The following is a 27,633-nucleotide window of genomic DNA, read 5'->3' as shown; positions in this document are numbered from 1 at the left end:
TCCCAGGGAATCCGGGAGACCTCTTCCCTCCCTTCTCAGACTCCAAATCCACAGGTGCCTTATCACGGCTTAGGGAGCTTTTCTTGGGGTCCCTTGCCTGCTCGCACACCTCATTTCCTGCCTACCCCGACCCCTAACTCCAGCACACACCCCCGCAGACTGCCCCTGGCATGTGTTTGTGCATGGCTGTCGGCCTTTGGCCACACAGGCTGCTACCATAAGGCGCTCCTGTCTAACGGGTCCTACCCCTGTGGGCCATCTTTCATCCACTCCCATACCTGTGCTCCCCCAGTGCCCTGGGCAGGCCCTGCGGCCTCCGAAGTTCGCCATAGCCACCGCAGTCAGCTGTGTCTCTGATCTCCTTCCTGGAATGTCCATGTCCAGGCCCTGAGCACCTAGCTGGCTGAGCTCAGGCCTCAGGGGTTCACACCAGCTACCAGGGAGACACCTCCCCTGGGCTCCCATGGGGACAGGGCCCCACCCATCTCAGGATTCTCCCCAAGAGTGGGGGGGGCAGGGTTCTGATGCTGAGCAGCTGACATGGTCAGTGTCCACTCCCCCGTCGGACTGAGCTTGAAGAGGGAAACCAGGTTCATCTCGTGGTCCAGAGCCTTGCACAGAGGGAGCCCAGTAAGAGTGCACTGGGGCCCTGGCTGGGCAGCCCTGGAAATACCTCGTGTGCGTTTCCTGGTCATCTTAAAGGGCGTGAGAACTTTCCCACTGGAAAGTAACCTCAAGGGCCGCGCAGCAACACACGTGGACGATCCAGGTGTGCAGCCCTGGGCTGGGGCTGGAGACACAGTGAGGACTTTGGTGCCAGAATCCACTGCTGGGAAAATGGCTCTCATCACCCAGTGTGGACAGCTAGGGAAAGGCAGCTGGTGAGCGGCGGGGCTCCCTGTAGGGCTTTTGTTTCCTCTCGGGTAAAGGGCAGGGATTTCCATTTGGATAACAGGACACGGAGAGACCAGCCCACTAAAGCCATAGGTCCAGGCAGGAAGTCGGTCTCTCATGCTTTCCTCTCTAAAAGGAGCTGGAGGGCTTGCGTGGGGCATCTGAGACCTCCTAGCAGAGCGCCTGCCCCGCTGACTGCACCTGGGCCGGCAGGTGGCAGGTGCAGCCACAGGTGCAGCCCACAGGTACTTTGATTGCGCCTTACCTTGAAGCTGGAGCCTGTTCAGCAATGAACCAGGAGGAGAGACAGGCACCTGGTCGGGGGGAGGGCCAGGTGGGGGCGGGCGGAGAGCAGCATCGGTGGGGCCCTGTGGCCATGGCCTTGCTCGGCAGCCGCAGGAGGCTGTGTTCACAGAAAGACCCCATTTGTCCCTGAGGTGTCAGCGCATGTCCAGCGGCCTGCTCCCGGATGAATTACCCTCTGGGCTAGCGGGACGCGGTCTTCGCTGGGCTTTCTCCGTCGAGTTCCCGACTGCTCTGAGTTTATAATTTTTTCGGGTCCTTTATCAAATATGTGTCATAAATACCAATGGGATCGAGAGCATTTATCACCTAGCCAGGCTCTGAAAAAAAAATTATTTGGCCGTCCAACCTTTCTGGGGGCTCTGATTTAATGGACTTCTCTACTGCGGAGCCACTGAAATCCTGCGCCTTTTAATATTTGCCACCTCTTCCTCTTTATTACCACCCCAGACAGCCCTTCCAGTCCTGCGGGAACCGGCCCATTAGTCTCTGACAAAAAACGTGTGTCGTTTGGTGAAAAATATGCACAAGTTTGGCTACAACTTCATCTCCCGTCTCAGCGCCGTCTGTGGCCTCGCTCCCCCAGGAACAAAGCTCCCAGTCCCGCAGGCTGGCCTCGGCGTCCCTGTTTCTTGCTCACAGGGTCCACCCAGCCATTGCACACCAACCCCTCCGGAAGGGGCTGGGGCTGGGGTTTGGGTGCACGCGGGAACCTCCCAGCAGAAGGCGTGCTCATGACCAAAACGTGGAAGCAGCCCAGATGCCCAGCAGCCGCAAAATGCCGCATCTGTGAACACCGCGTCGCTAGTCGGCCTTTGAAAGACGGGAACTGTGATCACCCACGCCGTGTGGGTGGACAGCAAGGACTTCCTGCGTGAGGAAGTAAGGCAGTCCCAGGAGGACGAGTGTATGTGATTCCAGTTCCTCATGGGCCCCAGAGGAGATGGACAGTGCAGTGCTGGCGGCCAGGGGCTGGGGAAAGGGGGACCAGGAGTTGTTTAATGAGGACAGGGTCTCAGTTTTGCAAGATGGAGAGAGCCCTGGAGATAGGTACTGTGATGGTTGGCCGACCTTGTGAATGCACTTGACATTCCTGACCCATGCCCCTGAATTGTACCACAGTGCTTTATATTTTTGAAGACTTATTTATTTATTTGAGTGGCAGAGCTACAGACAGAGAGAGGGGGAAACAGAGAGGTCTTCGATACACTGGTTCACTTCCCAAATGGCGGAAACAGCCGGAGCTGGGCCAATCCAAAGCCAGGAGCCAGGAGTTTCCTCCGGGTCTCCCACATGGGTGCAGGGGCCCAAGCACCTGAGCCATCTTCCACTGCTTTTCCAGCCCATCAGCAGGGAGCTGGATAGGAAGTGGAGCAGCCAGGACACGAACTGGCACCCATCTGGGACGCCGGTGCTGCAGGCGGAGGCTTAATCCACTATGCCACAGCAGCGGCCCCATCCACGATGCTTTTAAACAGAAGTAGTTTCAGACGGAACTAGCGAAGGAGAAGCTGGCATGGGGAAAGCGCGCTGAGCATTTGTGCCTCCTTTCTGTCTCTGTCAGACCTCACCGCATAACAAATAGTTCTAAAACGTAGTGGCTTCAAATCATGCTTCCAGCTTGCTAACTGGGGTGGGCTCAGCTGGCCTGGCTGTGGGATGGGCAGATACCGGCGGCGGCCACCCACAAGATGGCTCGCTCTACTCCACACAGGCCTCTCACCCTGCACCAGGCCAGCCCCGACCCCTCCACGTGGCGTTGGGTGGCAGGGGCCTTGAGATATGAACAGAAGCCAGCAACACTCCCTGAGGCCAGGGCTATGCGGGCACAAAGCCATTCCCACCATGTTCTGCACCCTAGAGCGAATCAAAGGTGAGCCAGGAGTCAAAGGGCAGGGAGATGACGCCCACCCCTCCACCGGGGAAGCTGCAAGAACTCTGCAGCCACCACGCTGGCTATGCCTATGCATATGCCAGGCCCCGTGCTGGGCGTTGCAGATGAAAATATAAATAAAACAGCCGGCCGCGGGAGGCAGGCATGTAAATAAATGATTACAACACATAGCGCGCTCCAAGGAAGCAAGTGCAGACTGCCGCTGTGGGGGCCTTCAAAGGGAGGCGGAGGGCACGGGGTGCGGGAGGCAGCGGGGACAGGAGGCGCAGGGCCTGGGACCAAGGAGCACCAGGCCTGGCCTTGAGGGATGGGTGACGAGCAGCCAGCCCCACGAGGGAAATGAACGACCCAGGGATGGAGCCAGCTGCTGGCTCTGACTGGAGTTGACGTGCGTGGTGTGGGCACAGAGGTTCCGCCGTGGCCGTCCCTGCGCTGTGCCGTCCATTGCAGTGCCGTCCGTGCCCTGCGCCTCTGCTGGCCCCCACAGCTTCGTCTCCAGCCCAGGCTTCTGCGCCCCACCTGCTCCCCCTCCCCTGGCCTCCCACAGACCCACCCAAAACTAAACTCCTCTCTCCCCCTTCCTGGGTGTCGCACACACGCCCCTCCCTGCCTGTTCTGGCGCCCAGGGCCACCGCGCCCACACCTGTGTCCGTCTCTTTCTTTGCCTTCTCTTGAAGTTCTGGCCGTTTTCTTGCCTCACTGGGGTCAGGCGAAGGTCACCACCACCACCACCCACTCGAGTTGGCCTCCAGTGGGTTGCTGCCAACATGCCAGGTTCGTGCTTAGCCTGTGCTACCTCGTTTAGCTTTCGGTGAGGAGACTCAGCCTCTGGGGATGTTGATTCTTTTCTTTCCCAAGCCCACGTGCCCTAATGGGAGGCCAAGTTCAGGTTCACACTCCAGAGGAGCCCCGAGGCCAAGCTGTTTTGCGTTTGCTTTCCTGCCTCCCATCCAGACTCCTGAATCACTCTCCATCCCGGCTCTGTGTGATTTCATCAGAAAGCCACATCTCCCACGTCTCCGTGGTGCCCCCAGGATTAAGCTCCATCTACCATGGCGAGGCTCCTGAAGTCCAGCCTGCTGGCCCCTCGGAATCCCTGTTGCCCCCCCCCAGCCTGTGTGCCGGCCAGCATCTGTCCTCCAGCCTGGCCCCTGTCCCTGGAAGCTGCAGGGCCCACACCTCAGTCCCCGTGTGGCTTTGTCCTGAGGGATCCTCCTGGGTCTTCAGCAAGCTCAGAGCCACAGCCAAGGCCCACCAAGCCCCTTTCCAGCCCTGGTCCTAGCTTGGTCACCAGGAGCTGAGGTTCAGGGGCTTAGCCAAGGACATCCAGGCGTCAGAGGCAAACCCAGCAGGGAGACTTGGCAGGCTGGCTGACATTGGGCCACGTGGACAGAAGACTGGTCAGGGCACGCCGGGGGGTGAGTCTAGAACAGCGGCTGAGGATCAGCATGGACCTGGAGGTGTGGGGTGATGGCAGGGCTCCGGGAGGGCCCAGCTCAGCTCTGCAGGCAGCCCTCTCCCACTCACCTATGGTAGGAGATAGCCCTGCTGCTGACAGTCAAGGTCATTCTGGTCTGCTACCAGGAGTGCTGAGGGTAGTCCTTGACCAGCAGGTCCTGGGGCAGGCAGGTGAGGCAAGGCTGGGGGCAGTTTGGTCACCTGAGACCCTGCCTGTTACAAGTGAAGCAAAATAAGGTCCCAGGTCATGGGCAGGCTCTTCCTTCCTTCTCTCTTCTAAACCTTGGGGTGGGTCTGGTAGAAGCGTCTGACATCCCCAGGTCTGGAGCCCACAGGCCTGGGTACTGTCTATGCCAGCCCCAGGTGGCCAAGACACCAGGCAAAGGTAGGTGCACGCCAGGGTGGGGAGGCCCCGGAGACCACTTCCTGGGACCCTCAAGGGCTGCAAACCAGGCTCCGCAGGGCTGAGCCCCAGCCAGGGTGGGAGTCCCGGGAACAGGAAGGGGTGTGGAGAGTCCCGTCCCTTGCTTGCTCGCTCCTCCGGAAGTGCCTGGAAGTATGATTTGGAAGGAGGTGTGTGCCTGGCCCCGACTCGGCTGCCCCGGGGAGCTCTCCCCACGCCACAGCTCTGAGTGTCTAACAGCAGGGATGCTGTTTTTGCAGGTTTTGTGGTTTTACTCCTTTGGACCGTACCCAGCCCACGCTACACCACAATGCCATGCTTTACTCGGTACCTGATGCATTGCGCCATTGGCACTTGGAGAACCTGTTTTGCATTTATAGGGCAGCTTTAGTTGTCTATGATAACGTATCCTCCACGTTTCCGATTGTCAGACTGGGACTCTTTCCCTCTGCCTTTTGATTTCTGGGGTTCATTTTTTTATTGTACTTGGGGGTTTTTTTGTTTGTTTTGTTTTTGTTTTGTTTTTCCGTGGGGGTTGGCTTTTGGTTTCTGGTTTTGTTTTTGTTTTTGTTTTTTGCTTTTGAAAGTTGTGATTCCTCTGGCTGTGTAGCCCCTCCCCGCGGCTGCTTGTTCCCGCCTATGTTTGTGACTTCTTTTGAGTGTCCGTGTTGAGCCAGTCTTGCCAAGAAAACAGTATCAAGTATTTCCGATTTCTCTACTTCTTGAAAAATATTTTTTAATTAAAAAAAAAAATACAAGAAAACTCTTAATGGGGACGTGGCCCTGTCTGTCTTCTCTGTTCTGCAGAAATGTTGAAGGAGCTGAACCAACAGCGCAGAGCCAGAGCCTTCACAGACCTGAAACTTGTTGTTGAAGGCAGAGAGTTTGAAGTCCACCAAAATGTTCTAGCTTCCTGCAGCTTGTATTTCAAGGACCTGATTCAAAGGTTTGCCTTCCTTCCAGCTGTGCTCGGGTCTGTTCCTTTGTAGGATGCTTTTGTGTCGCTTTTCTCTTCCCCTCTCTTGCAGGTGCCTGAAGCGTGACTCCCTGTCACAGAGCCAGTAGCCATCTCTCCTCCTGCTCCCCTCCTCCCCAAGCCCCCTCACACTCAGCCTCAGAACAACCACTGCCCCCTGCCGGCCTGCCCCAGCCGGTGGCCAGGGCCCCACGCCCCCCCCCCCCGCAGCCCCGCCCCCAGAATCCCACCTGTCCTGCCCGCCCTGAGATTAGGAACACGGCAGCTTCTGCTCAAGGGACCATGGCACACAGCCCCTCACTGGGCCAGCACGGGCTCCCGGCACCACCGCCACTGCCACTCCGGTGAACTTCCAGCCAGGACACCTCATCAGCCAGGCCAGCCCCGCTGAGGGGCCCCTCCCTCACTCCAAGTCAGGGAGCAGAGACTCCAGGCGAGGCCTCGTCCACCCTGCGTGTCTGGCACGTGTGCGCTGGGCCTAGGCCGGCGCTGTCCGAGCGGGGACCAGGCGTGTCCTAAACACGGTAGCCCGCAGCCCCCGCCCCCCCCCTTCGGCCCTGGGCCCGGCCTTTCCCACCTGAGTGAGTCTCAGTAGCACTTGAGCATCTTTCTTTCTTTCTTTTCCATTATGTTGAGTTTTTTTAATTCGTCTGCTTCATACCCTTGCAAAGCAGTCAGGGCCCCCTCCAAGCTCCTTAGTGAGGGCGCGCAGCCGAGGGGCAGCCTGGGGACCGCTCACGCTTCTCCCCCCATCAGCAGATTAATCCGCTGCTCATTTTGCCTTGCAGCCTCTCCGGGGCGGACGCCGAGCCGGGCCCGAGCTCAGAGTGGGAGGACAGGACCTGTGCTGGCCGCCCAGTGCCGTGTGCGGACTTGCCGACTAACCCCCCAGTCACTGTGTTCTGTTTCAGGACGGCACCCTGGCTGCTACCTCCTTCCCGATCCGTTGTGTCCTTTGGCGTAGAACGGGGCTGCCTGGCGTGGGAGGCCCTCAGCCACGCAGGAGGGGCCGGGCTCCCTGGGACTTCCCAGCTCGTAGGCAGCGCTTGGGCTCTCTGTGTTAGGAGAGTGAGGTCTAGAGGGGAGAGGTGGTACCGCGGCTCCTCCCTGCTGCCATCCTTGGCCAATCCTGCCGCAGAGCAATGCCCCGGGGCCTGGGGCCTCGCTGCAGGCGAGCTGGGGTGTGCAGAAGGGGCAGAGGGGCCAGCCCTGGCCTGGGCTGGAACCCCGGAGGCCCCTTGACTGTCTTTGGGACCCTCCCCCGTTCACAGCCAGACTCTTGCATACCCCAGAGAAGAGGACTCCGCTAAGCAGGAACCCAGAGGGTTGAAGGCTGCCTGGACAGGCTTCCGACAAGGGTGTGGGGACAGGGACAGTCAGGGCCTGTGTGAGGCAGGTGCAGCTAGGAGAGGGTGCCCCTGGAGGTGGGAGCACAGTGGGATGTGCCAGGCAGCTGCTGGAGGGCAGAGGGCACCCCCTTGGAGACCTGAGTTTGACCCCGACTCTGCCACTTGTCCGATGGCCTCAGGCCAGCCATGTCCTCCCTCTCAGGCCTCAGGTTTTCTCATCTGTAAACCAGGAGGTGGGTTCACATGAGGTCCCCTCCCAGCTCTGACACCCTAGGGTGACGGTCAGTGGGTGACAGGGCTGGCCTGCAGAGGCTTCCCTAGTGTGAGCTGCTGGCCGTAGAGGCAAAGCGCCTGAGGCCACAGGGGGGAGGGCAGGGAAGGTGACCCACTGCGCAGTTGGCGTGTACACCGCGATGCACAGTAGGAGGCAGGTAGAGGATCAGAACCCAGAAGTCTAGGGTTTAGAGCTGGGGGCCCACAGACCACAGGAGGGTCCCTGGGCTGACGCCGGGCTGGGGGCACCCTGCCGCCCAAGGGCACGGTGTGAGTTTGCAGCCCTCCCCTCGTGGTGACCACCAGGCACTCGGCTCCACTGATGCAGCTGGTCGCAGGCAGGTGTCAGGAGGAAAGCCCAGGCCTTACAGGGAGATGTCAGCCTTCCTGGCCACGTGCAAGGGTCAGGAATTTCAGCTTCTCACCGTCAGAGAGCGGCTGACGCTGTCACCGTGTCATTTCTGCCCCCTTTGCCCCTGTGGCCCAGCAGACCTAATGTGCAGCAGCTGGAATGGCCCAGAAGGGAGAAGTGGCCCCGGCTGTGCTCTCGGAGGGGACAGGGAGGGCCGATCGTGGAATGGGGGTGTCCTGGCACCTCCCCACATGGGACCAGCACTGACCTGTCCAGGGTGAGCCTGGCCGACCCCAGGCCTGGAGAGTGAGGCCGGCCTCCTTCCCACCTGCAGCCTGGAGCCAGCCCCGACATGCCGGCCTGGCCAGTCCTAACCCCAGGGTGGCCACCCCTCCTGGGAGCCCGCGGGACAGCTGAGGTTTAGGCACCGCCGTGGGGCCAGGAGGGAGGCTGAGAACGGAGGGAACAAGGCTGGAGAAGGAGGCAGGAGCCGCGTCCCAGAGGCTTGGTTTAAGCCTGCGGGCAGTGTGGGCAGACCTGTCTCCTAAGGAGGACAGATCGTGAGGAGGGGAGCCGCCCCCCGGCCCCACCTGCCCGCCACCTGGGCGTCTTCCCTCGCAGGCAGCCGCACCCTCAGGGAGGCCACGGCAGCTAAAGTCTCACCTGGTCCTCCTCCTCTGACAAGGGCCCGGTCCCGCCCACAAGGAGACGGGCAGAGCTGTCACTCTCAGAAGGTGCTCTTCATGTCCCCGTTCTGCGGATGAGCAGATGGAAGCCCAGAGAAGTTTTAGCAATCAGCGGCTCTGAGCTTGGGATCGAGGTCTGGCTCCAAAGCCCACGGCCCTGTCCTCCATGTGCCAACTCAGAGAACAAAAGTGCAGTTTTTATTTGTATGCAAAATCTGCGAGGAAGAAAGAGAAATCCCAGGACCAATCATGGGGCCCAGTGTGCATGTGTGCACGTGTGTGTGTGCAAGTGTTGTGCTTGTGTGTTACGTGTGTGCACATGTATGTGTTTGTGCGTCACATGTGTGCACACACGAGTCTGCTCGAAACCCCCGTAAACTGCCCACAGCCCCTCACCAGACAGGAACTGAGCCTCCATGCCTGCGAGCCCCTGGGGCCCCTGGGGTGGAGGCAGGGTGGAGACCCTGCGGGACACGGAGTTGAGGCTTTGACTCTGGGCAATGAGGACGGTGCCCTGTCACAACCCCCCTCTCCCCCACCCCGCTCTCCACACACAAACTGGGGGGAGGTGCCCTGGGGGGGAGGCTCGGCAGGGGCCCTGGGTCAGCCGCCTAGGCCCAGATCCACTCCTCAGCGCCAGGGAGCAGGCCCTGCACTTCCCTTTTTGGTCCAAAGTGCCTTCCTGATCGCCGAGAGGGCCGGGTGCCACGAGAGGGCAGGATCGGCAGTGCTGGCTGCTCTCACGCACGGCGTGCGTCTGGAGAGAGGACAGAGGTGCCTCCCCACCAGAGGCCTAGCCCCGGGAGATGCTGCACGAAGCCTGCCAGAGGCCTCAGCACACTCGCGTCCTGTCCTCCCTTCCCCTGAGCGACCGCCAGGGGGCCCCGCGAGCTGGGCGCTCCGGGCTGGTGCTCAGAGCATCATGGCCACGCCCTGGCCTTCTCACCCCTTCTGCGGCCACCGTGGGGGAGCCGGGGCAGCCAGGTCACGCTCCCTGCTCCTCCTCCCCCGAGGAAGGCAGCACCTGCCCCTGGCTGTGGAAGAGCAGCCCGGGACCCTGGAAGCCAGCTCGCAAGAGGACTCAGTCCCCGAGAGCCTTGCCCTGGGCCCTGGAGCTGAAGACATGCCACGTTTCTGTGCGTGGGACTGGCCAGGGTGTTCTCCTCCCTGGGATCCTCGGCCCGTGACGGGGCTTCCAGCTCCCTCTTCTTCCTGAACTGGAACCTCTGGGCCCTGGGCAGCACCCGCCTGCCCCTCATCCCACGGCCTCCGCCCCAAGGGTCATGTCCACAGCCAAGGTGACCCCCAGCTGCTCCTGCTCGGCTTCACCTCCTTAGTAGCAGCAGGACCCTGAGGGGCCAGCAGCTTCCCCAGGACACTCAGCCCCCAAGGCCAGCCCAGAGCAGGGGCCAGAATGGTCCCCTGTGGAGAAGAGGGGTCTCCCAGGATCTCCACTCCTAGGCGAAGGTGCCACACAGTCCAGCCATGACAGTGACAATCAGGGGAGTCCGCAGCCTCCCTGGGCTCTCAGGACCATGCACAGAGGCTGTGTGGACTCCAGTCAGAGGGTCCCCAGCAGGCCTCACCGTCCGGGACGCCCCTCTCCCAGGTCTCGCCCTCAGCAGCCAACCCAGCCCCACTCTTATACTCCAAGCATTCTTCCATGGGCCACAGAGCAGTAGCCTAGCTCATCTGGCCCCCGGAGACCTCCAGCCATATCTAATGACCCCTGTACCCCAAAAAGTGGCCCCTACAAGGGGCTGGGTAGAGCAGAGTCAAAGCTGCCACCCCATGGCCAGGTCCTCCCCACCCTGCCAGCACCTTCCAGGTCTGTGGCACCGGTGCTCCCCTCACAGTCCCTGCACTCCTGTGTCCTGCAGGCACCTCCTGGTCCCCAGGGCCCCCTCCCTGCCCTCAGCACTGGGGACTGTGGGCTGCCCCCCTGCCCAGCACCCCTCACCCACTGGGTGATCCCACTATTCCCAGGCCCACGTGCATTTCCGTGTTCATGTGCGTGTGCGCGTGCGTGTGCCTGTGTATGTGTGTGCACGGCCTAAAGTCCCTCCGCTGGGGGTGACCTCCCTCTGCCTGAGCACTCATGGGCAGAACCAGGCTGGCGAGAGGCACAGGCAGCAGTGATCAAGGCCTTGGGAGAAAACGAGCAGCCGCCCTCCCCCCCCCCATCAGCCCTGCTTCCAGAGCGTGAAGGGCGTGGGGAAGAAAGGCCAGCCGTGGCCTTGTAGGCAGAGGCCACAGAGACTGGGAGCACGGGGTGGCCCAGATGGCCTCTGAGGCCCGGGGCGGTCAGGATTCTGAGTGCTCACCGAATGAGCTATTTTTGTACTTGACAAAGCCACCCACGCATGGAATTCCACCCTGACAGCGCAAGACTGGGTGTGTGCAGTCACGTTAGACATGGGGTGGGGGTGGGGCGTCTGCCCAGACCCTCCGTGTGTGCCCGCACCTGCCCTCTTGGCTCCAGGGCCCCCAGTTAGATGAGCTGTTCTGGGGAGAGGGAACCCTGGCCGGGCTCAGCCAGCAGTCTCTGCCCACCGGCCCTGGCATCAGTGTTTTCCAGGCCGGGCAGCCAGTGCTGCGCTAGTGGTGGCATCTCCGGGATGGCCAGGCAGAAGGGCATCTCCCAGCCTCCATCATTTCCAAGGGCCTTTAGACCTCATCTCCCCAGTCCTCTTGTTTTTGCAGAAGAGGAGGCTGAGGGCCTGAGAGGCCCCGGCTGCCGGCTGGTCAGTGGCAGAGCCAGGGCCCCCAGATCCCCTAGCTCCCTTCCCGCACACCCTAGCACAGCAGGAGGCTCTTGTCGCCGGGGGCCAGCCCGCCCACCTGCTGGACACGTCTACCCTCCCTTCCCCCCCTCCCCTCGGCTACCAGCGACAGGTGCATCCCAGAGACCAGTTAGGAGAGTCGTGAGCCCCTGGCCTCCTCGGGAGGTGGGTGGACTGCAGAGGTCGCCTCCCAGCCACGTGGCTGAGCCCAGCGCCGGGCAGGATCAGGCTCTGCGGCCAAGCCGGGGTGGCCGAGCCACCGCCTCCGACAGCCCCGCCTCCCCCCGCTAACGCTCGGGTGTTTTTCCTCCTGGCCGCCCGTCTGTGTTGCTGTGATTTTTTTGCTTCATCTGATGTGTTTCCTTCCAGGTCCCGCCGTAGGGTGCTGCCAGGCCTTAGGGGCCTTTGCAATGGTTTTGTATTCTCTGTAGACACCAGATATAAACATTTCGATATATTTGTGTCCCTCCCCCCGCTCCCCCCAGTTCACAAGCCCGATGCACACTCTACACGCAGGCCACTCTGACCTCTGACCCCGTGTTCCATGTGGCAGGAGGCCCCGGGCCAGGCCCGGTCATGGCTGCTGGCTGTCTGTGGCGGAAGTCCCTGGTTGTTGCCCTCTCCCTTCCCAGCTCTAACCATTCTGTCCGTCTATCTCGTCTCGTCCTCAGTTTTAAAGCAATGTCATGAAGGGCTTCCTTTCCATGCCTAAAAGGAAACAATATGTCTGGGGAGAGAGGTGGGGTCAGAGCGGGGACCGGGCAGCTCGGTGGGGGGCCCTGGGTCTCGGGGTGATCAGCGGAAGCCTCGGGGAGGAGGATCCGCCACCTGCGGCGGGGAGGCCCGGGGCCGGCGCTGCAGGTCCCCGTTTGGCCAGCAGTGGGCAGCACCGTATTGTTTCCCTTTGAGGCCAGTCCTGGTCCTCGTGCCCATCCACAGCTCATGCCTTTTGATTTGCATCTTTCTCTGCATGGACATGGCGAGTAGGGCTAAGCAGGGGTTCTGTTGTTTGGGGGCATCTCTGGTCACTCTTCTCTTTCAGATCCCGTGTCGGGTCGTTAGGTTCAGGTGTGTCACTGCCGTGCCCTCAAGCGGAGGGCGTGGCCGAGGTGTGCAGGGAGATCTAGCCCTGTGAGGAGGCGGCGCAGGCGGCCGCGAGACGGGCAGGTGAGGACACCCGGTCTCTGTGCCTAGGTCCGTACAAGACGGCAGCCAGGGCGGCCGGGAGAAGCTGGAGCTGGTCCTGTCGAACCTGCAGGCCGATGTGCTGGAGCTGCTGCTGGAATTCGTCTACACGGGCTCCCTGGTCATCGACTCCGCCAACGCCAAGACGCTGCTGGAGGCGGCCAGCAAGTTCCAGTTCCACACCTTCTGCAAAGTCTGTGTGTCCTTTCTCGGTGAGCCTGCAGGGCCCGCGGGACCCTCGGGGCAAAGAGATGCGTGGCAAACCCCGGAGAGGGAGGGCTGGGCGTGCCCGCGCAAGTGCACGCTGGGTGTCGCCCGCTGTTTGAAGATGAGAATTGGCGTTTCCGTACTCGAGGTGGAAGACATACGTTGTGCCCCGCGCAGGGCTGGCAAGAACCAACGGGCCATGAGGTTGTGCTAAGACTGCTCGCAGGGAGAGCTCGTGGGCTGGCCTCACGGCCCAGGCCACCAAGCCCTAAATGAAGCAGCCACAAATTTGTGCTCCCTTTCACTTATATCCCTGGGCCACACCACTGCCTGGACATGTCTGGACACCTGAGCTGTCCCTGGGCCAGCCAGGCCTGTTGTGTGGAGTAGGGATCTGGGTGGCAGGGGCTCCCCGAGGTCCCCCAACTCAGAGAGCATTCTCACTTTGCAGATCGGTGCCACCTGGCCTGGCTGACAGCAGGGAGAGGCAGGGACAGGGAACTTGTGGGTGGAGCCTGCAGAGAAAGCTAGGGCTGAGTCAGCGATGGCAGTGCGCCTCGGGTGAGGACAGCTGATGGGGATGGAGCCATCTAGAAGCAGTTGGGAGCCCCAGCAGCAGAGGGGCGCCTCCCCAGGTTACGGGTCTCCAGGAAACAGACACGGCTAGGGTACAAGAGCCAGGGGCTAGGTCTCAGGATCTGGAGGCTCACCCCGGGGGAGGTGAAGGCCAACAGGAGACCGTGGGTTGGGTGTGTGAGCATTGCTACTGCTGACTTGACTCCTAGGAGTCAGTGGTCTCAGATGTGCCCGTCACGATCATTGAAGACTGATGAGCCTCACTGCGGCCCCTCCCTGCCAGCCCCCTCCCTCGGCAGCCGAGGAGGAGGCTCTGAGCTGGCACTCGCTCCATCCCTCCCAGTCATGGTCCTTCCAGCAGGACCTACAGCCAGCACGTGCTAGGGCATCGGAAACCCCAGGAAGTGGACACAAGGCTCAGGGACACGGGGAGTGGGCTTGTGGGTTCCTTGGGTGCTAAAGCAGGGTCCCAAGGACCTGGCTCAGAGAGGGGAAGGTGGGGGGCACAGGAGGCGACCCTGCTAGGGCCCTTATGTCACTGGTGCTGCACTCTCACCCCCAGAGAAGCAGCTGACCGCCAGCAACTGCCTGGGCGTGCTGGCCATGGCCGAGGCCATGCAGTGCAGTGAGCTCTACCACATGGCCAAGGCCTTCGCGCTGCAGATCTTCCCCGAGGTGGCGGCCCAGGAGGAGATACTCAGCATCTCCAAGGACGACTTCATCGCCTACGTCTCCAACGACAGCCTCAACACCAAGGCTGAGGAGCTGGTATACGAGACGGTCATCAAGTGGATCAAGAAGGACCCTGCGTCGCGGGCACAGGTAGGCCCTGCCCCGCTCCCCGCCCCTTCTCTCTGGGATTTGAGGCACCATGTCGTTGTGATGGGGTCTGCAGCAAGGACCAGCAGGGGGCACAGAAGAGCCAGCAGACTGGGGAGAGAGAGGCTGGTCCCACCCTACGGGCAGCAGAGAGGGGCAAGGGGGACGTAAGTCACCAAAGGGTCCTCAAGGGCCAGCGTTCCACCCACAGCGAGACCCACACTGACCAAGAGGTGGCAGAGCCAGGGTGGCCAGCACAGGGGTGCTGCGGGGAGAAGCAGGTGCCTGAGCCAGGGTGCTGGGGTCTCCCGGGAGCTCAGGCCAAGCAGGAGGAACCACAAGGCATGTTCCGATTCTTGAGGGGGTAGAGGGTGCCTGGATGGGCCGGAGGGAAGCTACAGCACACAGGACAGGAGAGAGCATCAGAGCGGACAGCTGGAGGGATCCGAGTTGGAGTTCAGGAAAGCAAGTATCCCCAGGGAGGCACCGGGCCACGGGAGCTCCTGGGTCCGTGCACACCCGGTGGACCTCGAGCTGGAGGAGCCGCTGGAAGGGACTCGGCTCTCACCTGTGAGGAGCCCAGGCATCCGTGCAGCCACAGGGGGACTCTGAGGAGCGCCGAGGCTGCCCCAGAGAACAGCAGGTGGGGACCACAGTGCCCAGAAGGGAGGATGACCAGGAAGAGTGGGGCAGGGAGGCCAGATCCAGAGTGAGCGGGGCAGCAGAGTGGCCAGTGCCACGGGGGTGTGTTTCATCGAGAGGGACAAAGACGAAAGCGTGGCCAGGTGCCAGGGACAGTCACGCTGGGGGCACGCAGGGGGCAGACACTCGCCTGGCGCAGCATGCGGCCAGGTCCCCGGACTGATCCGGTGGGGACGAGGCAAGGTTTCTTCTAGAGGGAGGAGGCTGGGCTGGGCTGGGCAGGTCATAGGAGTGACCGCCACAGTTGCTAGAACTCCCAGATCCGTGTGCCCGGCCTGGAACTCTCTCCTGAGCCCAGGACACTTCCAGCCGAGGCCCCCCGAGCCTCTCCCGCTCATCCCAGGCTCTGTGTTTGCGTCCTGCCCATCCCCAGGACACAGCCTGGATTCTTCCCACATCCTCATTAGCCCTGGGACTCACAGTCCTCCTTCCTCGCTCCCCTGGGGGCCACGCCCTCTCCCCACCCAGCACCCCCGCCCCCGGCTCCGCAGTGGCTTCCTCGCCTTCAGCCTTCTCTCTCCAAATGCGTTCCCCAGCACCCAGCCTCAGTGCTCGTTCTACAAAGCAAGTCGGATCACATGATTTCTTTGCTTAAAACCTCTCCCGAGTTCCCTCATCAACTGCACAGCCTAAACCACCCAGTCCCTGCCAGTGTCACCGAAGGTCAGCTAGGCTCTGGCCTCTGAGGCTCGCTGCTCCCCGCGCTGCCCCCAACACACACACAGCAAAAACCTTCTGCATCCAATGGAAATAAGCCCTGCCGTCCCCCATGCACCGATTGCTTCCACTCTGCTGCATCTGTGTAAGCTCTGAGGGTCGCCCCAGCGCCAGCTGCTGACCTTCACCCCAGTGCCAGCGTCACCCACTGGGTACCGCCTCATACCACGGCACCCACACCAGCCCTACCTGCACTCTCCCCCTGCGCCCGCTACTTTTTTTTTAATGTATTAATTTGTTTGAAAGTCAGAGTTACAGAGAGAGAGAGAAACAGAGACACAGAGAGAGAGAGAGAGAGGTCTTCCTTCTGCTGTTTTACTCCCCACACGGCCACATTATCCTGAGCTGGCCCAGGCAGAAGCCATGAGCCTGGAATTCCATCCAGGTCTCCCACATGAGTGCAGGGGCCCAACGACTTGGGCCACATTCTGCTGCTTCCCCAGGTGCATTAGCAGGGGGCTGGATTGGATGTAGAGCAGCCAGGACTCAAACCAGTGCCCATATGGGATGCCGGCATCGCAGGTGACGGCTTTGCCAGCAACGCTACGACACCGGCCCCACCCCTGGTGCTTTTGTGCCACAGAGCTGACCTGACACGTGGAGGTCAGAGGCCAGGGCTCATCGGTCTCGGCACCGCCAAGCCCTTCTCCTTTTAGCCTCCTGGCAGTCTGGTATGCAGTAGGGCTCACGGCCTGGGCAGAGCACGGGAACAAAGAGCTAAAGGGACACCCTGTCAGCCCCCAGGGCCAGTGGCCTCTGCCCCTCTGCTTCCCCAGCTCACTGGGGCTCCCGTGACCTGCCGAGGCCGGGCAGAGCAGAGCGTGCACACCGCCAGCCACACACCTGCTGGAACGATGCACCTTGGTGCAGTCCCACGCCTCGCCTTGCCTTTGCCACGACCCCCGAGAGGCAGCTCCCTATGTGCAGCCTAAGAGCGGCCGCCCCGTGTCCCCTCTGTGCCGCAGTATGCCGCGGAGCTGCTGGCCGCCGTCCGCCTGCCCTTCATCCACCCCAGCTACCTGCTCAACGTGGTAGACAATGAGGAGCTGATCAAGTCGTCAGAAGCGTGTCGGGACCTGGTCAACGAAGCCAAGCGTTACCATATGCTGCCCCACGCCCGCCAGGAGATGCAGACGCCCAGAACCCGGCCCCGCCTCTCGGCAGGTATCGAGGGACGCGAACCGCCCCCCTCCAAATACAGGTGCCGTGGGGTCAGCCCGCCTCTAGGTGGGGCCCCAGGGGAGAAGCCAGGCACGGGTGCTGCCAGCGTCGGAGTGTGTCCCAAGGGTGCCTTTCCATGTCCCCGCAGGCGTGGCCGAGGTCATCGTTTTGGTTGGGGGCCGTCAGATGGTGGGGATGACCCAGCGCTCACTGGTGGCCGTCACCTGCTGGAACCCACAGAATAACAAGTGGTACCCCTTGGCCTCGCTGCCCTTCTATGACCGCGAGTTCTTCAGTGTCGTGAGCGCCGGGGACAACATCTACCTCTCGGGTGAGGCTCCTCAGGGCTGCGAGAGAGACGGTGCAGGGCTCCCCAGAGTGGCTGTTGCGCAGGGCTAGCCCTTGGCACCCCGGGGCTGGGCCTGCCGACCCTGGCCCTCTCTCATCTGCGCCCTTGCTGCCCACAGGTGGGATGGAGTCAGGCGTGACGCTGGCTGACGTCTGGTGCTACATGTCCCTGCTCGACAACTGGAACCTCGTCTCCAGGATGACAGTCCCCCGCTGCCGGCACAACAGCCTGGTCTACGATGGGAAGATCTACACCCTCGGGGGGCTTGGCGTGGCCGGCAACGTGGACCACGTGGAGAGGTAAGGAGCCAGTCACAGCAGAGGCGTCCCCTTACACAAGATAAAATTGCAGCATCGTTCCTCCCCACCTGGTGGTGATGGGCTGGTGACTGGGCCTCCCCAAAGCCATGAGCCAAGGCTCTGCCAACACAGCAGCAGGAGGCGGGTGTGGGCTATGCGGCAGGTGCAGGCAGGATGGCAGCCGCTCCACCCTGGGATGGGCTGCTCTGGTCCCAGCCTCCCCTCACCGTATGGGACAAGCTGGAGCCCCAAGATCTTGTCACTGAAAGGCACGGGATACACTTGACCAGGCTGACTGAGCACCGGCCCAGAGACAAGCTGGAGTTTAGGGGCACAGCTGGATCTGGGGACCGACACATGGGTCCTATTGGTGGCACCGCCTCCTGTCCCTGCCGACTATGGGTTTTTCACACTCGGGACCATCCTTCCTCCCACCATCCCATTCAGCCCAAACACAGCATTGTGGAGGCACCGACTGGCCAATCCTCTAGAATTCTCTGGAAGAAAACATAAGCCAGTGGGCCCAAGACTCTGCCTGTGTGTGTGTGTGTGTGCGCACATGTGCGCCCGCGCGCGCGCGCGCCTGCCCTCTGCTGACGCCCTCCCCAGGGCCCTGCTCTGCGGGGAGCACCATGATCCTGTTACTCGGGGCCAGGGACACTCCTGCAGACAACAGCAGCCGGGGGAAAGGGAGGAAAGCGCTCAGTGAGCTCCACTGTGTTAGCAGAGCCGAGAGCGATGGTCAGGCTGACCCCGCCCCAAATGACAATCCAGAACACAGCTGAGACCGCTAGGGAGAGCCCTCCCTCCAGGTCTGTCCTGCACCCTGGGGCCACCGCCCTAGCCTGCCTCCCGGCCCAGCTCTCAGCTGCCACCAGAGAGCATGTCTTCCCATGTGACGTCTTTGTGCCCGCGAAGGCCACATATGCCTCAATTTGTATTTTGTCCCCTTGGTGGCTAATTGGACATCTGACAAATGTTTCAGCGGCGACAGTCTCCCGGCGAGACAGGCTCTGAGTGTTCACTGCGGGCTTTGAACTCCCCCCAGTGGAGCTCAGAGAGGCTCAGTAGCCGCAGCAATGGTCGTGTCGATGCAGGGGCACCCGGAATCCCCGACTGTGATGCCAGCAAGGGCCCGGAGCAGCCCTGGCACGGGAGGCCCTCGGTGTGGCCCGCGGCCCCAAACCTCCGCGAAGCACTGGCTTCCAGCCGTTTGTCCTTTGCAATAATAAACACACAAGAAAGGAGACATTTTCTGTGTAGGAGGAAACTGAGCCGGATATGTCAGCCTGTCTTGCTTTTGTCAGTTATTTTTAATCTCCTAAGATGCTGATTACTCATTTTGCAAAGTTATACTCGTTGATACATACGGGGATTTGTTCGAGGATCAAACGCACCAGCTACGAGGTAGAGGCAAACCCCACTGCTCTCCAGCCTGCAAGCAGTTCCTGGGGCCCGGGGACTGCCCGTGCCAGCCCTGCCGGGCAGGGGCGAGGCCTCCCTGCTGGCTGAGGAGTCAGCTCACGTGCCCCGTGAGCAGGAGCGCCCTGGGAAGCCCAGAGCAAGGGGAACAGGCGCGGACCAGCCCTCCAGGCTCTGCCAGCTGTCCTGCGGAGACGGGCGCAGACCTGGAGGCTCCGGGGTGGCGGGCGTGTGCCCAGGGGCAGGATGCTGGGAGCGGACGCCTGCTGCTTCCTGGCTGGAGCCCTTCGGGTAAGTCACTTCTGTGCCACAGAGCGGCCACGATGAGAACTCAGGGTGACAGGAAGGTCAGGGTAATGGGGACAGACATGAGGGTGCTTGTTCCCCAGGAAGCGCTAATGGTGCAAATTGCTATTATATTGATAATGAATGAGATATATGGTGTATTATAATTATATTGCATTACTGTATTACAGGAATAGAGCAAGATTATATAATTATAGAGTGAAACAACAGTGCAATAGACAAACCTGTATTATATCATTATATAAATAACTGGGTCTAATATTTTATAGCAATATATGGCGGTAACTGTGGTTACTGGATAAATGATAGCGGAGTGCCGCGCGCTCCGCGGGGTCATTTGCATGTCATTAGCATATCCTCCTCAAGCAGGAAGCTGACAGATTGAGCTGACGGGAGGGCTCCTGCCTTGGCAATCAGCCACCTGGAATAACAAGCTCTCAGGAAATTCGTGTTTGGCAGGATGCGCTATTATCCCCAAGGACCGAGGTCTAGCAGCCACATAATCGGCCACAGTCGCCCAGCTCCTCCTGGAGGAGCTCTCTGGATTGCGCCGTATGGGCTTAAGAAACAGATACCTGAACTCTGCCCTCTGTCCGCTCGGAGGTTCTGCTGCCCTTTGAGATACTCCAGTCTCTTCTCAACCCCAAGCCCAGAGCCTGATGCCACCTGGCCATCCCTGTGCCCCACACTCACAGCCAGAGGCACGGGCTGCCTGAGACCATTTTCCGGGGGCCCTGGCCTGTGACCACGTCCCAGCTGCTGTCCTCAGGAACCTTACAGGGAAAGACGGGCACAGTGCGCTCCCCCAGGGACGTGTGTGGGAAAAGGAACACGGCTCAGGGTGCGACCAGCCGGTGCCCAGGCCGCCACTTTGAGTCCAGGCACACGGAGGAGAGCGAACAGTGGGATGTGCAATGGATGAGCCCCCTGCTGGGAGTCAGCAGTTAGGGAGGAGCACTGGGGCGACCCCAGGGGACACTCACAGAGACCCTGAGGCCCACAGTCCCTCCCTCCCCTGCCTGCTGTCTCCTCTCGCCTTGCCCCATCTGGAGCTCGGGTCCCATCACTTCTCCTTTCTCTCGTGAAGCTACCTTGTCCTGCATCACGTGTCTGGCAGATCCACTCAGTCCAACTCTTGCCCACACCTGCCCCTGGGTGCCGAATGTGGATGGAGAAAACCCCACCCTCACGTGGCCTGGCCCCACTGCTCATCGGAGGCCTCCAAGCACAGCCAGATCTGCAGTGCCACAGGCAATCTTGGGCTTCCTTTGTCAACCATTGCTCCACTCCCAACCCCCACCACGAGCAGCTCTGTCTTCCTCTCTCCTCTTTGCCTTGCTCCTCAAACCTCCACTCCACAGATGCCCCCACGACCTTCACTGCTCCTGACCCCTGTGTCAGAGAATATGGCACCACCATTCGAATGCAAATATACCTACTCTCACGCCATCCTTGCCTTCCTGTCTCTTCCCCAATGGAGGAGACGCACCTCCCCCTCCTCACTCTGGATCCAAGACGCATCACCCGCAGGAGCCTTCCCTCCTTAGCTCTCCCCTCTCTTGTGTGTTTGTACTCCCCTCATCCTCTCCTATTAGCATGCACACACAGTTAAACCTCCCTCCAAGTTAAAGCAAAACCTATGCTGTGCTGGGGCCAGTTCATACTGACGTGTGAGAGCTGATGGTAAAAAATGCCAGGAACTCTGCAAACCAGTCATTAACCACAGCTACTATTAAAAATTAAACTATCTACACTGACGGTTAAATACATCAAAACCAAAGGGAATTCCTTATTCGGAACTCGGTGCTTCCTAATGTTTGGCTCCATTTTGCAGCCATCTCTGTCTTGAAGCTCTAGTTGCCCGTTGCACCTGTAGAGGGTAGAGGGTCTGCATCAGGATGACCGCAGCACATCCATGCCCCACTCTTCCCCCAGGGGCATCCCATCGGCTGCTGGAAATTAGGCAGGTGCAAGGACTTCTACCCTAGAAGTCAGCCAACCTGCAAATGAGGACGTGTTCCCTGGCTGCCAGGCACTTGGCAGCACCGCCCTACCTGACCCCGGTCTTCACATCCGACTCCTCTCTGGGTTCCTCCTTCTCGCCGTCTCTGCTGCGTAGCCCCTCTGCCCTCTTCCCAACACAGAGGGCTTCTGCACCTCCCATTCCGCCTTGTCCGCAAGCACCCCCTTGCCCTATTTGAGATCCTTGGCCTCTCGCACGCTCTCTGTACCTGGGGTGCTCACCTTCCCTGGCTCAGCCCTGGCTCTGTGACCCCGCTGGCTGCCCGCTATGTGCCCTCTCACCCCTCCCCCTCTTCAGAGCTTGTCCTCAGCCTTTGGCTCAGCCAAGCACTGCCTAGCACCCTCCCAAGCTGGGGTGTCCATCTTCGTGCCAGTGACCCGAGAGCTGAGTGTGATCTAGAACCACTCACCCTCCTTCTGTCACCTGCAGGTACCTTCAACGCCCTCCGAAGGAAACTGCAGTCACCTTGCCCTCCTCCCCTGCCTCGCTTCCCCGCCCACCAGCAGTGTCTGCTCCATCCAGTGTCCCAAGCCAGGGGCCCCGAGTCATCCTACAACGCAACATCTCGTTAATGATCGCCCCTACCCACTCACCGCTCCTTGTGCTCCCGCTTCCTCGTCTCTGGTCACCCCTTGGTCCAAGCCATTGTCAGGTGCTTGGAGCGTCCTGTAACTGCCAAGTGTCAGTGATGGTCTCCCCGTGCCACAGTGACGGTCCCGCCGTGCACACAGAGTGATCTCGCCGGGGCCCAGATGTGATCATCATAATTCCCTGTGCGCGACCTTCAGGTCTTCCCTCTGCCCTCTGGATGAAGCCCGAAGCCCTGTGCTTGGCACCCGTGGCCCTTCTAAGCGCCCTCTGCCTCCAGCCATTGCAACCGCCTGCCAGTCCTCCCCACACCTGGGCCCACACCTCTCCCCCCACCTGCAGTGCTTTCCCAGCCCACCTACTCTGATCTCCATTCCCTCATCACCTTTTAGGCTCTGCACAGGTGCAGCTCTTCTAGTCTGGCCTGTCAGCTGCACTGTGTCATTGTGTGTGTATATGCATGTGTGTGCAGTGCGCTTGTGTGTATATGTGTGCATGTGCGTATTTGTATATGTGTGCGTGCATGTACGTGTGTGTGTGTGTGCGTGTCTTATTTGGCCCTCTTCTCCTTCAGGCCCCTCAAGGGCAGGGAATGTGCTTGGCTTGCCCCAGTTTCCAGCCCAGAGCCTGGGTGCACAGTGGCTGCTCAGAGCAGAGCTGCTGAATGGAAAGGGGGGGTGGGGCGGCAGAAGGGGCCCAGAGGATGGGCGCTCCATGGGAACAATGGTTCAGGGACAGGAGTCTGCACAGAGCCCGCAGCAGGCCAAGGAGAGCCCCGCTGAGCAGACCCTAGGAAGCCGTGAGCGACTCAGCCCAGTGCCCCCACGGCGTGGTCTCAGCTGTGCCGGGGACGCTGAGGCCAGGAAGCAGACGGTGCGGCTCCTCAAAAGCTGCCGGCCTCGGCTGTGCCCTCTGCCCGGCTCGAGGCGCATCTTTGACGCCGGGCTTGTCCCTCCTCTCTGCAGGTACGACACCATCACCAACCAGTGGGAGGCAGTGGCCCCTCTGCCCAAGGCAGTGCACTCGGCAGCGGCCACCGTGTGTGGCGGCAAGATCTACGTGTTTGGGGGGGTGAACGAGGCCGGCCGGGCAGCGGGCGTCCTCCAGTCCTACGTCCCACAGACCAACACGTGGAGCTTCATCGAGTCCCCAATGATCGGTGAGCGCCAGCAGCCTCCTCGGCCCAGAGCCCACAGGGTACCCCCGCCTTCCTCAACCCCCCAAGCCCAGAGTCAGGCTAAGCCCAACACTGCAGGGGTGAAAGGAATGGGTGACCCCCACGGATCCACCACCTGGAGATGGGCAGGCCAGCTGGGGTGCCCATCAGTGACTTATTGGAGGTCTTTGCAGCCCTTGTCCCTGGAGGGTCTGCTAGGAAAGACAGGGAGGGGAGGCCTGAACAGAGGACCAGAGGCCTGAACACCTGCTCTGCTCTGCCCCCAGACAACAAGTACGCACCTGCCGTCACCCTCAACGGCTTCGTGTTCATCCTGGGCGGGGCTTACGCCAGAGCCACCACCATCTACGACCCTGAGAAGGGAAACATTAAGGCAGGGCCGAACATGAATCACTCCCGCCAGTTCTGCAGGTGAGAGGGCTGGGCGGGGCAGGGGCGGGGCTTGAGCACAAGAGGGAGCCCGGGCCAACCCCTCCAACCACAGAGATGGATGTGAGCACCCAGCAGGCTGTGGGGCACCCGGGGGTAGCCCAAAGTGGCCGGCGGCCCAGAAGCCCCACCCCGTGGCTCCAGCGGGAAAAGGGTGAGAGGTGAAGTCAGAACCCCCGGGACCCACCTGCACATCAGGTGGAAGGCCGCTCAGTCGGGCTGCAGGAACAAGTGGGTTCTTGGGGGAGTGCGCTGGTCCAGGCACTGTCCCAGTGGTCCGTAGGGGCTGGGCCCCAGGAGGGGCACGAGGCTCAGCTGCTCTGGGGTCTCTAAGGTGGGTGCTGCAGAGGCCCGCTTGGAAGAAGAGGAGCCGGGGGTCCTGGCCCGGGGGACACCTGTCCCTGCTCTTCCAGCGCGCTCCCTCCCTGCCCAGGACCGTTCTCAGCGCTTCCACAGCAGACGGCGCCTGAGGCCATCCCGTTCCTCCATGTGGGAGCCCACAGCTGTATACCCTCTCCTCCCGGCGGGTCGTGGGGCCTGGCCCTCTGTGGGGTAGCCCCGACCGCCAGGAGACAGGCTTCACGCCTCACCTGTCAGCTCTCACATCCTTGCCGCTGCCATCTCGCGGTGCTCTCAGGGCGCAGGCACCACTGTGCGGAAGAGGCGGGGCTCTTGCGAGACTGGCAGCGAAGGGGGCGCTAAGCGCCCAGGGGTGGGGTAGGGGGAGGCACTGCAGAGGGGCGGCTTGCAGTAGAGTTCACCTGTTCAGTGTGAGGCATTGCTGAGGCGGTGGGGCCTCTGCAAAGCTTGTGTTCGTTTGCAGGGGTTGGCCAGGAAGAAGTGGCTGAAATAGGTTAGCCAGGGCCAGCGCTGACCCCTGGGTGGCGGGGTGAAGGGGCAGCCGAAATCCACCAGGGGCGGAAGTGGGGGAGAGGCGGGAGGAACTGACTGAGGCAACAGGACCAGGTGCACGCAGGGCCGGGGTCCAGGCACGCCCTGCAGAGGTCCTGTGTAGGCAGTGGCCGCAGGCCACACCCATCTGGGAGACACAGCAGGAAAAGCGCGTGGGCCCGGGCAGGACTCCCATCCCGGTGGCTGATGTCCAGTGGCAGCCGAGCCCCTTACTATCCCGTCTCCTGTCACTCTTGTGTTCCCAGCTCGATCTGAGAGGCAGGCAGGCTCTGTACCTGGCACCCAAAAGACCCAGGAAGCCAAGCCAGGCGCCAGCACCCAGAGGCCCTCCTGCAGCACTGGGCGGGGCTGGCACGTGGAAGGTGGCACCGTGTAGGGTGGGGTCCTGGAGGAAAAGAGTTGTTCTGGTAGCAGGTTCCATGAGAGGCCAAGAAGGGCAGCCAGGTGCCCTCGCCCACGCACAGCGGGACCCAGCTTTGGGAGGCTCCCCCCAGGGCCCAGGCCGAGGTCCGGCGCCTGACTCTCTGCCTGCTTCCCCCCTGACAGTGCCGTGGTGCTGGATGGCAAGATTTACGCAACCGGGGGCGTCGTGAGCAGCGAGGGGCCCGCCCTGGGCAACATGGAGGCCTACGAGCCGGCCACCAACACGTGGGCCCTCCTCCCCCACATGCCCTGCCCCGTGTTCAGACACGGCTGCGTCGTGATAAAAAAGTACATCCAGAGCGGCTGACCTGGGCCGGAGCCCGCCACGGGGCTGCGCACGGGTCTTCAGCCACACCACGAAGAGGCCGACAAGACACAATCCAGGAACTCACTGCACTAAACATTTCGAATACTGTCTACATTGAATGTAGGAAATCATCCTCGCCTCCGAACAGCAGGAACCGCGAGCAGGCCGCCGCGCCGGGCTCGCCGGCTCCTGCCGAGGCGCTCGCTCTGCCCGGTGCAATAGAGTTCACGTTATTTTTTCAACTGGGAGAGAGAAGCCGGTTTTGGTTTTTTGGTTTTTTTCCCCCCTTCCCGCAGAGCAAGCTTGATCCTTGAACCACCATAGGTCAGTTATCCTAGGACGCTATTAGGCATCAGGCTCTCTTGGAATAAGATCAAAGTGTCCTTATCACTTTGATTCCTACTTTTGTTTTTTAACCACTCTACACTGTCGGTGGCCGAGAGAAAACGAGGGACGGTGCCGTGCAGCACGAGGCCGAGGGGGCTGCTGGTCCCCACCGGGGACGGAGGAGAAGTGCAGCCGCCCGGTGCAGAGCCGTGGGTGGCGGCCCCAGGGCCCGGCCGGCTGGGGACAGCTGTGTGCGTGCCTCGCAGGTTTCCCCCCGTCACTGCGATGCAGTTCTGCTGCGGGAGGACGAGGGGACTGTGCTGGCTTTCTCTTACCCGCTATGAATTATTTAGATTTCCAAGGCATTTTCTTGATAAACAAGAGGCTATTTTTAAGTACAGAGAGGAGGAGGCCCCGGCGGGAGGACCGTGTGGGAATTCCCAAAGCTCTTTGCGGGTGGGGCCGGGGTGGGGGGCGTTTGCTCTCTGTTTTTCTATGTGCAGAATAGAGGATCTCTCCTGGGGTGGGCAATGCCCCCTGTTTATTTTTTAGAAAAAGTAACTCCCAGACAGCCCCCACGAAAGCCGTGCCTCGTGGAGGCATCGTCAGAGGACGAAGAGTGTTCCAAAAGGGACACGCTCTGGCTCGCGACACGTGTCCAGCTCCCTCCACGAGGTAAAGCTGAGGGCCTAGGCCAGTGGGCAGGGAAGGCGGGCGGGCGGGCGGGAGAAGACGCGCCTACAGAGCACAGGAGACTATTTTTGATATTCATAGCTATATATTGAGGCACCTGCCGTACAGCTCTCAGGAGGGGGATGAGCCATGACAGCCGAGGCCCGAGGGGCAGGAGCAGGAGCCCTCTTCTTGTTGCAAACTCGCCTGAGGAAAGGGACGCCAGGAGGGAGTCCACGGCGCGGCTCGGAAGAGAAAGGCCTGCCCGCCGGTCCTTCAGCCTCCAAACCTCACCGGGTGCCCGGTTCCACCCCAGGACAGGGAGAACGCCGCCGCCGCGCTGTTCAGTTGAAGTTGGTACCAAATATGCATTTACCATTTTTCTATCTGGGAAGTCAACTTGCCACCGTGTCACGCTGAGGGCCGTCTCTAGGGAGACCAAGACAGGACGCACTGGCCCCCCACCCCCGCCCCCGCCCGCCGGCTCAGAGGCCGGGCGTCCGCGTCCAGCAGCACCGCAAGTGTGGCTCCCCCTTGGACAAGATCCCAAGCTTCGTTATGCAGTTTTTAATATTATTTATTATTTTAAAAAAAAGTAATAAGCACAAAACTACATACATTGTATGTCATTTAAAGTATTTATGTCAAACAGGGTGCAAGTGTGAACCCAAGGATTGGAGCACAAGTTTCTAACTGCCTGGGGCAGGGCTAGCGCTAGCCTTGCTGTGCGTCTGCCTCCGAAGGAGGTGCTACTGGTCAGCGAGACTCAGCGCGGATGACGTCACAATTCCGTTTCTCTGCTCACCGATCACACTGGAGCAAAACTGGCTGTTTCTGTGAATGATAGAAAACAGGGTTCTCTGTAATGGTATTGTACATAGTATATGTTTATTGTTAAGTTCTTGTTATATTATAATAAATATATTTATAGATCTAGACTCGGACGCCAGCGTCACGTCTCTGTGTGCCATCGTCCCTGCCAGCCACGGGCACGCGGGAGCCCTGTGTGGCCCTGTTCCTCTCGCACGTCAGCTGCCTGGGTTCTCTCCCAGCCCTTAATGCAGAGGCTGATGGTGACACAGACCAGGGCCCTTCAGCGAGGGAGCACAGAGCGCGGCAAATGCCAAGAATAAGGCTCAAGTGAGGGTCCAAGGTGAGAGAACCCCGGAGACCCCTGGAGTTGACTGAGACCCCCCTCTGGTTTGCCCTTTTCATCAGACTCGTGTGCCTGAAAGTCGCAGGGCCAGCTTCCTACTGCTATCTCCCCCGTAACGCTGAAGCCTGGGACCCATTTTTCAGACCGTGCCAGAGCCAACTCATCAGCCCAAGACACGGAACACTTCCTCCAAGAGGAAGCACAAACCCCGATTTCTGCCCTAAAATCCAGCCACGGTGGCCTCTGCCTCCATCCGTGGTACCTGAGGCTGTTCTCTGAGCTGTCACCCAGACCTGCCCTGCAATGCCAAGGGCACCCACACAGGCTCCCCAGTTCAGCACGGGACCAGTGGCTGTTGGGATTGCTCACTGACAGGCAGGGAGAGAAGCCTCCATGGACCAGATTGGCAGGAGGAGGCGGGTGGCAGAGGGTTCAGAGGATGTGGCCGAGGCCTTGGATGGCTGGCGGTGATGTCTCAGAATCACCAGTCCTAGAGCAAGGAGAA

General features: G+C 60.9%; 1 protein-coding gene across 8 annotated transcripts in view; it reads left to right on the top strand.

Moving 5' to 3' along the window:
- Nucleotides 1-26,910, top strand: part of KLHL29 (kelch like family member 29) — a 283,481-nt gene extending 256,571 nt beyond the window's left edge. For 6 of the 8 annotated variants that reach the window (XM_008254789.5, XM_008254788.5, XM_089326776.1 and 3 more), the window contains 9 exons: nt 5,760-5,898; nt 12,566-12,768; nt 13,902-14,161; nt 16,543-16,741; nt 16,887-17,069; nt 17,206-17,386; nt 22,691-22,884; nt 23,169-23,313; nt 24,790-26,910. In XM_008254789.5, coding sequence (XP_008253011.1) covers nt 5,760-5,898; nt 12,566-12,768; nt 13,902-14,161; nt 16,543-16,741; nt 16,887-17,069; nt 17,206-17,386; nt 22,691-22,884; nt 23,169-23,313; nt 24,790-24,973 — 1,688 coding nt within the window. In that variant the 3' untranslated portion in view covers nt 24,974-26,910. Of the gene's footprint in view, nt 1-5,759; nt 5,899-12,565; nt 12,769-13,901; nt 14,162-16,542; nt 16,742-16,886; nt 17,070-17,205; nt 17,387-22,690; nt 22,885-23,168; nt 23,314-24,789 lie in introns of those variants that run through there. The other 2 variants (XR_007918320.3, XM_089326779.1) reach the window with 2 other exon arrangements.
- The last annotated feature ends 723 nt before the right edge of the window (nt 26,911-27,633 follow it).

The sequence above is a fragment of the Oryctolagus cuniculus genome, chromosome 2, assembly GCF_051225735.1.
Source record: "Oryctolagus cuniculus isolate XC-2025 breed Fujian yellow rabbit chromosome 2, ASM5122573v1, whole genome shotgun sequence".
NCBI lineage: Eukaryota > Metazoa > Chordata > Mammalia > Lagomorpha > Leporidae > Oryctolagus > Oryctolagus cuniculus.
Note: the sequence above shows the minus strand (reverse complement) of the source record. Positions and strands in the feature narration are given on the sequence as shown.